The 11,368-nt window shown below is 48.3% G+C and overlaps 2 protein-coding genes across 4 annotated transcripts; both read left to right on the top strand.

Moving 5' to 3' along the window:
• The first annotated feature begins 1,270 nt into the window (after nucleotides 1-1,270).
• zgc:112001 (uncharacterized protein LOC550384 homolog) lies at nucleotides 1,271-4,377 on the top strand. 3 transcript variants are annotated; one of them, XM_037450173.2, is made up of 3 exons: nucleotides 1,271-1,836; nucleotides 1,948-2,033; nucleotides 2,110-4,377. In XM_037450173.2, exon 3 carries the CDS (start codon nucleotides 2,194-2,196, stop codon nucleotides 3,085-3,087), a length of 894 nt encoding a protein of 297 aa, XP_037306070.2. In that variant the 5' UTR covers nucleotides 1,271-1,836; nucleotides 1,948-2,033; nucleotides 2,110-2,193; the 3' UTR covers nucleotides 3,088-4,377. The 3 variants fall into 3 exon arrangements, with proteins under 3 accessions (XP_037306070.2, XP_037306071.2, XP_062415706.1); XM_037450174.2 differs by lacking the exon at nucleotides 1,948-2,033; XM_062559722.1 differs by having other exon boundaries at nucleotides 1,271-2,033.
• An 826-nt stretch (nucleotides 4,378-5,203) lies between these two features.
• On the top strand, nucleotides 5,204-10,736 carry LOC119194569 (G-protein coupled receptor family C group 6 member A). Its single transcript, XM_037448698.2, has 6 exons — nucleotides 5,204-5,609; nucleotides 6,234-6,525; nucleotides 6,732-7,574; nucleotides 7,664-7,876; nucleotides 8,573-8,690; nucleotides 8,844-10,736. The coding sequence occupies exons 1-6, from the start codon at nucleotides 5,401-5,403 to the stop codon at nucleotides 9,986-9,988; spliced, it is 2,820 nt and encodes a 939-aa protein (XP_037304595.2). The 5' UTR covers nucleotides 5,204-5,400; the 3' UTR covers nucleotides 9,989-10,736.
• Nucleotides 10,737-11,368: the final 632 nt, after the last annotated feature.

Below are 11,368 nucleotides of genomic sequence, written 5' to 3'. Positions count from 1 at the left end.
TGCAAATGACCTGAGCCTGACCCAGAGGAACACTGTGCCTCATTATCTTCACCATCATTATCTCTTTCTCCTCGCTCACTTTTTGACTGACTCTTCTCACATTGGACAGTGGTGACCCGAGGGACCCCAGAGCGTTGGACCCATCGACCTCCTCCACCTGGGGCGTTAGCGGCCTTTAAGGTCGTGGCTGCTGCAGTGACGATGGGGGGGGACTTTTACATTTCATCCATGGAGGTAGTTTTCCCCACGTAACGCTAAGCTAGGCTAACCCCGGAGCGATTCTTTCTGGTAACCAAATAGAGCCTCCGCTCTCCTTTACCCTTTTGTACCACTTGTTCTTTTATGATGCATTATTTAGAGTGAATTATCGCTAAATATTTCTACATTAATTGATTAAACTATTAAATGCCACATCTGTCGTGGTGGATGTTGGTTTTGAAGAGGCTGTAAATATATTCGCAGACTGACGTAAGCGCCCTGCTCCTGGATGTCTTCACACTGCTCGCGGATCGGCCTCCTCAGACGGACGTGTTGTGCGGCAGAGGTCATCGCACGCCATGTTAATCAAACCGACGGTTGGGGATGACCTTTGGAGAAAGAGGAGAAACTGCTGGAGAAAGAGGATCCTTGTATTGACAAAAGGTTTCGTCAAATCACTGTTTTTAAAGGATGAACCTTCAAGCTCAATTTGAAAGTTACTTTGTCTCATCTGTCCTCCATAAATTGTCTTGCTTTTGCTCATTAGTTCATGTTTAAATGGTGCAGAGGCTTCAGCACCCATACTGTGGACAAAGAGCCAAACTACAGTAACTACGATAACAGTATTTAGTCACCGAGACACTTTCCTTAGATAAGACATCACTTGTGGAAATGGGACTCATTACATCGACATTTAACATAAATTCGTTGTGTTTCTCTGCATCACATCCCCTGCATTACTTCTATCTTTACCACCCTGTGTCCTTGGTAACCTGAGGGACATGAAGACAATGTGTGTGAGAATCTGTCTTTGTGCTTAGACATCTGTAACATTGAGTGAGCCAACGCTGCCCCGGTGTGGTCAAAGATGATTACTACACAACTCTGTGCTAATGTGTGCTTCAGAAAGGACATAATGTGTGTAGCGTTACTATGAATAATTTACTTTCTACTCAGGAGGAAGTTTACTTTGAAAGGATACTTGTTGTGTAATAAGTGAGGAAAGTGCGTGAGAACGGTGACTTCCGCAGTTGGGAACAGCAGCTGACGTGATGACGTCACCGCGTCAGCTGGTCTTACTAATACGTTTTGAATACAGTTGTTGACTGTACTGGATTACAATAGTTATAGCTCATGTATAACCGCTGCGGAGACGTGAACACCAGCGGAGCATTTCACAGAAGACTCCCCGAGAAATGGGTGCTCTCGGCGGGCTGAGATGAGCTGACCGCCCGGTGTGTGGAGGTCTGCCGGGCCGTTGACTGCGCCTCACATCTCCCAGTTAAATGTTACCAAGGCTTAATGTCGACAAACCGACCGCAGACATGTGGACTAATTAACTTCCCCTTCGCCTAAACATCACTTTTCGCGGTATTCATAAAGTTCGACCTGTGGTCGTGTTTGTTTTCCTCTGCACTGTTGCTAAGGTGAAATGCATTCTGGGATATTTGGCTCTGGCAAGAACCGACAAGTCTGCCGCGATGCTGATTAAAGTGGACACGTCTCATCCCTGCGTTCCGATCTCTTATCTCGGGAGAAAGTGCACGGAGCAGAAGGTCGGTGCTTGTGATCACAATCATTCGACAACACAATACTGGAGAATGTTGCGGTGTGAACTTGCACTGAAGAATAAACTAGGTGGGTAAACTGCATTTGCATTTATGGGTGTGTGTTAACACATGACAGGTGTAATTTGAGTAAAAAGTTCTGCGGTTCGTGGAAACACTTTGATCGCGTTTGTCAATAAAGTTTGAGGTGGCGCGTGCGCAGTGGCGCGACACTGCAGAAAGCGACAGCAGGAATTCCGCAGCTGTCAAGGAGGACCGTGCGGGAATGTGAGTTTAGTACGTGAGGTTTAAAACGGGCTCGTAGGGAGACTAAACATGTGTGTCTGCTCCCGTGGCCCCACAGCTCCCCGGGGCCGTAGTTCCGGAGCGATGAAGGGACGTCCCGGACCAAACCTTTAACTCGGGGCCGCCCCCTTTCCGTCGCCCCATGGCGTCTCCGGCGATCGGTTCCGCGGCCCGGAGCGGCTTCGAGGAGCACCGCAAGCCCGTCTCGCTGCTCTTCTACCGGGCCGTGCGGGACCTGAAGCCCGTCTGGATGCTGGAGGACATGCGCGCCATGGAGGCGTTCTGCCGGGAGGAAGGCGACGCCGCCGCCGCCGCCGGCCGCCGGACGTACACCCCGTCGGAGGCGCTGCTTTACGCGATAGTCCACGATCACCGGGCGTACGCGCGCTACCTGCTCGGCCGGTACGTGGACGAGGCGCTGGCGAGGCCCGGAGAGAGCTTCTGCCGCTGCGCGTCCCCCGCCGCCCCGCACCTCGCCATGGCCGTGCGCTACGACCGGCCCTACATCCTGGGCCTCATCCTGCAGGAGAGCCTCCGGATAGCCGGCGTGCCTTCTCCTCCTTCGTCCTCCCCCTCCTCCTCCTCCATGTCCGGCTGTTTCCACATGGAGGACGGCCGCACCCCGCTGCATCTGGCCTGCGAGCTCCTGCGGCCCGAGGCGGCGGTCATGCTGCTGGGGAGCGGCGCGTCGCCGCACGCCCCGGACCGCGACGGCTGCACGCCGCTGGACGTCCTGCTGGAGAAACTCGGGGGGCACCGCGGCCAGGGGGAGACGAGCGGGAGCGGGAGGCAGTGCCTGGACCACCTGCTCATGTTCATGCCCAAGGTGCGCTTCAAGATGAAGGGGGCCCTGCGCAGGGAGCCGGGGCGCTGGGCGCGGGTGCTGGGCGAGGAGACCTACGGGTACCTGGTGGAGAGGAGGCCGGCTCCGCTCATCCTCGCCGCCATGCAGACCGTCCTGAGGCAGCTGAGCCCGGCGACCTTCTCGGACAGCCTGCACGAACTGCCCATCCCCTCCTCCCTGAAACCGCTGTGACCCCGCGGGAGACATCGATGCATGCTCCGCTATATTAGCACGGTGTGTGTGTGTGTGTGTGTGTGTGTGTGTGTGTGTGTGTGTGTGTGTGTGTGTGTGTGTGTGTGTGTGTTTGAAGCAGGTAACACCTCATAGGGCTTCAACAAATTGACATTCAGGGAACAGAAGGAATGTCTACAGATGTGTTGATTGGAGTCACAGTCTCTGACAGCAGCTGGAGGCAGAGAATGAGCAGCCATGTTGTTCTTTAATGTTCAATGGAGACATAAATAAGCAGTTTGATGGTCTAACATTTTACTAATACCACTAAACCTGTGCATTGAAGGTTTGCTGTGTTGATTTCGAAAGAAAAGCGATCTAGTGGCGGCTGGTGCATGCAGAGGGCAATGGGGCGGCCCCACCTTGAACCACAAAAATTATATTAAAAATACAGTAGTCTATAGGTGTCTATTTGTGGTTTTTGAAACATGGAGTATACTCAAAAAAGTTTGTAAATTAAAATATATGCTTTTCCTGCCCGGCGGGGCGGGTCTAAGGAGCAGTTAGCCAATCACTGATAAAGTTAATGAGTGACATAATTTCAGAGTCCTAAAATACATTCAGTTTTGGGCTTAACATATATATATATATATATATATATATATATATATATATATGTATTTTATGATATTTATATTGGATATTTATAATAGTTACGATATGGTAGTTATATCATATTCTCAATATTATTTAATTAATTTACTGAAATTTTCGAATAAGATGCCCTTATTATGTTAAATTGTTGGAATAAATGTTAATCATTTGACTGCAAAGTAATAATGTGCGTTTGATACCTTTTTTTGCATTGAATCATAATGGGTGTATAACCCTAAACTTATAATGTTATTAGAATCTCTGACTCGATACACAAATATGTGAAAGCCGTATTAAAAGAGACTCACAGACGGCTCAAATATAACCCACATGGGTAATATAATCACTTGTTATACACTTGTTGGTAAAAATACATCAGCGTCCTTATCTTCTCTTAATGATCTGTTGTTGTTGCCTATTTGCCTTTTTGCTGCAACGGTTAAAAAAAAAAAACAAGAGTCCTCACAGTCTGCAATTTAATGAGGAGACGAGTTCAGACGGAGGAGGATGGTCTGAGTGAGCAGGTTCACCAAAGCAACAGGTCACCACACGGATGCTCTCAAGCAGCTAAACATATCTTACATCTTTCTGGCGAGAGGAGTTTCGCTTTGAAATGAAAGGTTTAATCTCCATAGGGGCTCAACGTGACCAGACCGTAGGTGAGTAACAGGAAGTTCATGATCCAAGTCAAACATCTGCATCACAAGAACATGGAAGAAAACACCAGACTTTTGAGTAGATCAGTGGTTCCTTGCTGTAACCTACCAGCAGAGGGCAGCATTGTCAGAGGTTTCCTTCACAAAAGGTTCCTCAGCTGTGGTCGTTGGAGACACAACTGGTGGAGATCTCCATGACAACAGAGAGAAGAGAACATTACAAAGGTTGTGCTTCATAAACAAGGTCGCTTGAGAATATGTTCAAGAAAAACGAGTTGGTTTTGAAGATGTGTCCATTGCTCCTCTGTACAATGAACAAGAGGCCTGGCACAGGACTGAGCTTCATTAAGGGCATCGAGTGGACCCGTGAGATGAGCATGTCAGGTTCTCCATGTTCACCCACTCCACCTCACTCCAAGTGGCGTGGAGGAGGCTGGGAGATCAATGCAGAGGGTCTCCGGTCTGTGAGGAGCCTCGACCTCGAGTGTGGTACTCGAGCACTGAGCCTGCCAATTTATTTCCAAGGGGTTGAATAAAAAACCACAGCATCGTGGTGTAATACCACAATGTGTCCGTCTATGGCACAGAAATATTTCACCAATGCTACACTGTAAAACTGTGAAACTGTTACTTTGTTGTAGATATATACACAACAGTGCTAGTCAACCTGAGATATCTGATGAATCAGTAGATGAGAGGGGTCAGATAAATAAACTCTTGGCATCTCTCACGGTCAATTTCTTCGATCCAGGGATTAAAAATAGAGCAGCCGATCTCCATCTGAGCAGAGAGGACCCCCACCGAGAAGAGGCTGTGCCCGAGAAACGAGTCACTTACTGCTCCGAACTTCACTTCCTCGTGGCAGCACACGCCCGAGTGTCTGCAGGATGACACTCGGTGGCACTTCTTCCAGTTCCGCTTGGCAAACAGGTTCCTCCTCGTGTCACCGCGTGGAGCACGCGTGGAAAGGAGAGCGCTCACACAAGCAGGAGAAGTGCTCGTCTGCCCCCATACGGCCTCCGGGATGCGGGTGCGTGGGCCGCCGTGCAGCTTCTTCTGGGCCCTGATGCTCGCCAGCGGCTTGCCGGCTCCCGTGGACGGATGTGACTTCACAGAGTCGGTCTGCGGCGCTCAGGCTCCCGGTGACGTGGTGATTGGCATTTTGTTGCCATGTCATCGAAAAGTGATCAATCTCCAGCAGCGGACCAGACCTGAGAACTTTCACTGCTCAAAGTGAGTGCAAAGGAATTTAAATGGCCACATCAGATGGTCTTTATATGTGTGTATATTCATGAGGAAGTATGTTTTTCATTTTTTGTGTGATTGTAGTAAACGATTTACAAAGAAAGGTATTTCTTAGTTGTTTTTTTATGTCCTATCATATTTATTCATTAATTTGTTTTAAATTTGAAGAAATAGTATGTTGACAGAAATATAAGAAGAAAAATAGTGGGTAAATATGTGCATGTTTTGGCATGACCTGCTAACTTGATACGTGTAAAAAATGTTCCCAATATCTTTAATCTGAAATTTAACTCCATGGATTCAACAAAAGGCTTTTTAAGGATATATCAGGGATGTCTAACTGTTTTTCAAGTATTGAAAATAAGTTTAGAAATAAAATGTACACCTCCTTCCAAACCTCTGAGTATCATTATTACGCAATTCCTTCAGTACTCTGATGCTGATAAACGTTTCCCCTCGTCAGCATGTTCAACTGGAAGTTCCACCTGTGTGGCCTTCTGCACATCTCTCTATCTTACATAAATCACCTCCCAAACCACCGTGTCTTTTGAACAGCTGTTTTATTGTGTATTTTTAACAGACGATTTCATATTTTTTTCCCTTTCTTTCCAGCTTTGATCTGGAGTCATTTCTGAGAACCTTGGCTGCCATCCACGAAATTGAGGTCATCAATGCAGCCGGCCTCCTGCCAGGGGTGCGTCTTGGATATTTGATGTGTGACACGTGCGCCTCGGCGAGCAAGGCGTTGCAGTGTGTGGGGCACATGCTCCAGGTCAACGGCTCTCTGAATGCGACCTGCGACTACACCGACTTCAGGCCCGCAGTCAAGATCGTTTTGGGAGCCCTGTTCTCTGAGGTGTCCATCGCCCTGGCCAGACTGATGAATGTGTACATGATCCCTCTGGTAGGTCTCAAATACCCGTCCGGATCCGCAAGTGCGTGAAGCTGCTGAAGCTGTTTAGTGCACTTTTCTGTGTCCAATAAGGCTTTGTAGCCATGCTATGCAGACAAGAGACCAAAACATAACTCGCAGGGTGGAGATTTGGGTGTTTGAGGTCACTTCATAAAATAATGTATTTCTAATTATTATTTTTCAAATCTTCTCATCAGCTGAGCAGCACGTCATCCGCACCAGACCTGAGCAACAAACAGCGCTACCCGTCCTTCTTGCGCACCATTCCCAGTGACAAACACCAGACCAGAGCAGTGGTCAGAATGATGCTTCACTTTGACTGGAACTGGGTCGGGGTCGTGTACGGCGACGACGAGTACGGCAGCGAAGCTTTTCACAGCTTCCTCCAGGACGCCGAGAACAACACCGTGTGTTTGGCCTACCAGGAGGTCTTGCCTCATTACCTCGGCGATTTGTTCAGCGCGGAGCGCGTCAAGCAAGTGGCCCAGGTGATCCGCTCCTCCAGCGCCCAGGTGGTGCTGCTCATCCTTAAGGTAGAACTGGTGGGGGCCCTATTTAAGGAGATGATTGAGAGCAACACATCAAGGATCTGGATATCCACTGATTCCTGGACCAAGAGCAAGTCCCTCTCCAAAATGCAGGGCATCAATAAGGTTGGGGACATCTTGGGCTTCACGTTTGTTTCTGAAAAGAGCGAACCCTTCGATGACTACCTCAAGAATCTGACAGCAACCCCGGGGGGCTACAACCACTTCATTGAAGAATACAAGAACCTGAGGTTTAACTGCAGCTCAGAATGTTTCTCTGTCGAGCCTCCGTCCCACTGTCCCTCACCCGAGCTCCTGAGAATGAAGTCCGCCAGCGCGTGCAATCTCAAGGATCCCCAAGGGCAAAACGATGACTATCTGGTGAAGGCTCTGGGCACGAGGGAAACCTTCCTTCAAAGAGTCGCAGTGTGGGCCACAGCGAAGGCTCTCAAAGAGCTGCTGAAGTGCAACAGCACGTCGTGCTCGGGAGAGGTTAACTTCCCACCATGGAGGGTGAGCATCATCTCTTCTCACGAATAACAGCTTGGGAGATTGTATGTAATGATTCATTTTAATTGCCATTCTACTCTTTTGCTTCGCAGCTTCTTGAAGCACTCAGGAACATTACGTTTGAGTTCGAGAACTATACTATCAAATTTGACGAAAATGGTGATCTTTTAAATTTTTACAACCTTATCGCGTGGCAACGGGATGGAAACAGCAGACGATTCCAAAATATCGGGAAATACGATGTCCTTCGTCAAGAAATTATGGTTGAAAAATACATCACCTGGTTTTCAACAGCCAATGCCACGGTAAGACAACGTTATCACAACATCCACTTACACATTTGATTACCCCCTGTGTGTCCTTCAGGACAGTGAAGAGATCAGTCAGGTGGTCAGTAAACACCTCACGCTTTTAAAGCTGTTTTTTACACTCTGAAGACCTCATGTAATCCAGGGATTAGGAACCTTCGGAGGGATTCGTTGCGCTTTGAGGAGCCCGCAAGGCAAGGCCGCTTTGAACCTCCCTCTCGAGTCGATCAACCTGTTGTCGTTGGATTTGCGCCTCAGCGTCCGGAGTCTGCCACACAGTTCCGATGTAAACACACCCGAGTCCTCCTTAGACGCTCAGAGCAACGGAAATTGTACAAACACAGGACTTTCACCCCTTAACCTAAACTTCCAGTGAGGTTTTATTCATTTTTTTAAACACGATAATATGTTGTCATATTGTATCTGAATAAATGCATTCAAGAAGAGTTTGAAGAGGCTACATTGTTTGATGCATACTGAAGAAATACAAGTATCCAGACTGGTTTCAGAGAGCATGTGGGAACTAAGGAACCTGTGGCTCTGTATTTGGAGTAGTAAATATTAATACATCTTTGATTGGTGCCATAAAGCCCAGTGCATTTGTGTCCAAGACAAAGTTTAGCAGAACAAAGGCCGTCTCCCTGCAGACTGCTCGGTTTCAGCTGCTCTTGCTTTCTCCTTTTGGTCTCTCAGATCCCTTCATACAGATGCTCAGAGCAGTGCGCCGCCGGATCAGTGAAAAAGATCCTCAACGCAGTCTGCTGTTACAGCTGCACGCTCTGTGTGGAGGGGACCTTCTCAGACGTCCCAGGTAGGACTCAGTGACGTAGCGATTTGGGATTTATAAACCACCAACTTGGTTTTGTCGCTGCTCAAAGCCCTGCCTGTTAGGATAATGAATTTTATTTAGAGGTATATCAACCCCTTTTTTGCCTAACATGTACATCATCATCTTCTCCAACAGATCTTGAAACCTGCAAAGCGTGTCCCAATGGAACCTGGGCTCTCAAGGGGTGGACCGAGTGCAGGCCAAGATCTGAGTCCTACCTGCGATGGACAGACGCTCATCCCATCACCATGATTGCAGCCGCGGCGTTTGGCGTCTTGCTCTTGTTTGTTGTCGCCCTCATCTTTTTGGTGTACAGAGATTCCCCACCCATGAAAAGAGCCGAGGTAAGGTTGTCTTACGTCATGATGGTCGGTCTGTCGGTGAGCTTTGCCAGCGTGATATGCTTCATGGGCAGGCCCAACGTACACCTGTGCAGAGCCCGTCAGTTGATGTATGCCCTGGGCTTCACCCTGTGTGTGTCCTGCATCCTAGTCAAGGCCTACCGTACCTTCCTGGCTTTCCTTCCCTTCGGTCAGCTAACTTGCGGGCGCCTGCACAAACTCTACAAGCCGACCGCGATCGTCGTCAGCCTGACGGCTCTCCAGGGGGTCATCTGTCTCCTCTGGCTCACCTTGGACTCCCCTGATATTGACCCCACGCCTCCGTCCCCACAGAGCATGGAAAGGCTGATCCAGTGTAGCGAAGGTCTCACACACATAGGCTTTGGCCTCATGTTGGCCTACATAGCGCTGCTGGCACTGGTTGGCTTCTTCTTGGCCACCAAAGGCAGGAAGGTTCCGCAGGAGTTCAGTGAAACGGGCTACATCATCTTCAGCATGCTGATGTACTTGTTCGTGTGGATGTGTTTCATCCCGGTCTACGTCACCAACCACAGAAATGCTGCTCCTGTGCAGGCTACGGCCATTCTAGTGTCCACCTACGGCATCATCTTCTGCCATTTCTTACCCAAGTGCTACGAGGCGCTTCGTGGGTCGAATGCGGATACACTGGAATGTGTCCTGAGGAGATGGCGAGGTGTCGACCCCGGCCCTAAGGCTGATCCGGTGACACGCACAGGTAGCGACGTCCCTGAAATGGGCTTTCCCACCGCGAGGGGTAACCGATTTTCCATATCAAGCACAACAACTATGTTGACAAGCACAGGGATGCTAAGCCCTGTCGATTCTGATGTGATCCTAAAGCAGATGTCCTATTGCAAGATGCCTCACCTTCGGAAGCTGGGGAACAAACTGAAGAGATGTAGGAGTATATCCATCTAAAACTGGTTCTGGTATCTACTGTCCTATAGTGGTATATCATCCATCCATTCATCCATCCATCTTCAACTGCTTATCAGGGGTCGGGTCGCATGGGGAAACAGCTCCAGAAGGGGACCCCAAACTTCCCTTTCCCAGGCCACATCTACCAGCTCTGACTGGGGGATCCCAAGACGTTCCCAGGCCAGTGCAGAGATCTCTCCACCTGGTCCTGGGTCTTCCCCGGGGCCTCTTCCCAGCGGAACGTGGCTGGAACACCTCCCTATGGAGGCGTCCAGGGGGCATCCTTACTAGATGGCCAAACCACCTCAACTGGCTCCTTTCAACTCAAATGAGCAGCGGCTCAACTCCTCCTCGGTCTCACCCTCTAAGGGTCTCTAAGGGAGACGCCAGCCACTCTCCTGAGGAAACCCGTTTTGGCCGCTTGTACCCGTGACCTAGTTCTTTCGGTCATGACGGTATATCATTATTATTTTATTATTCAAACTTTCTAAAGACAATATTTTGTATTTTATATTTTGTATTTTATATTTTGTATCTTTTTGTTGTTAATCCAAGCTAAAAAAAAGTTGTTTTGCTCGAAGCTGTTGAATTCTTTATTGTACAAACAAAAGCGCTCTTGTGTGTTATATGCAATTAAAAGCAATTAAATTAAAAATTTAAAAAACTTATAAACTTTTAATGCACCTTTTTTTCTTCATCACAACCCAATGTATGCATCACAACAGATCAACAAGGAGTCTGCTCTTGATAAGCTGGTTATCTCAACACATAACACGTCTTTTTTTGTTTCGAGGTGATGGGAACCCACTCCGAATATTCAGAAAATGCAGTTTTTCCTGCTCAGCCCTCCTCCTCATCAGTTATCATGTTGGAGTCTTTATCTATGAGTGTAAGTTTGTTTCCTGTTTCATGTTACATTCGGCTATTCACCCTCCGTGCTTCCCCAATTTTGATGGGCCGCCCCACCCAGATCAGTTTTACCTGCACTCCCCTCCTGCTCACCTGTTCACCCTGAACCCATGAGGCGCCTGTGTTGGCCCAACTCTCCCCCGTTTGAACCTGTCTTTTACATGAAGGTTTAAAAAAAATCATGAAACGGACATGCTCCTCTCAAGGCCCCAAACAAAGCCTTCATTTACACAGATAGAGGTGAAAACGCTACATCTGCACCTGTTTCTGTCTGTGAGCCTCAGCAGCTCAGTTAAAAACCTTTTTGCATATCAAATAAGAAATATATGAGCTGGATTGGAATCTCTCGCCTCAAATTTGTTCACACACTTTGACAGAATATTTTGGCCATTTCCAAATGGGTTTGTGTTTTGCTTTTTTTAAAGCACCAGTTCTCCCGAAATAAATGAACTCTTTCTCTGTAGACTGTAG

Source organism: Pungitius pungitius, chromosome 20 (genome assembly GCF_949316345.1).
Source record: "Pungitius pungitius chromosome 20, fPunPun2.1, whole genome shotgun sequence".
Lineage (NCBI taxonomy): Eukaryota > Metazoa > Chordata > Actinopteri > Perciformes > Gasterosteidae > Pungitius > Pungitius pungitius.
Note: the sequence above shows the minus strand (reverse complement) of the source record. Positions and strands in the feature narration are given on the sequence as shown.

What these genes read in the sequence shown, in the direction of transcription:
- zgc:112001 (XM_037450174.2), top strand. Translation starts at nt 2,194, where the DNA reads ATGGCGTCTCCGGCGATCGGTTCCGCGGCCCGGAGCGGCTTCGAGGAG.
- LOC119194569 (XM_037448698.2), top strand. Translation starts at nt 5,401, where the DNA reads ATGCGGGTGCGTGGGCCGCCGTGCAGCTTCTTCTGGGCCCTGATGCTC. An exon ending in GAGAACTTTCACTGCTCAAA is followed by an intron (nt 5,610 to 6,233) that starts GTGAGTGCAAAG and finishes CTTTCTTTCCAG; the next exon opens with CTTTGATCTGGAGTCATTTC. An exon ending in TTTCAACAGCCAATGCCACG is followed by an intron (nt 7,877 to 8,572) that starts GTAAGACAACGT and finishes TTGGTCTCTCAG; the next exon opens with ATCCCTTCATACAGATGCTC.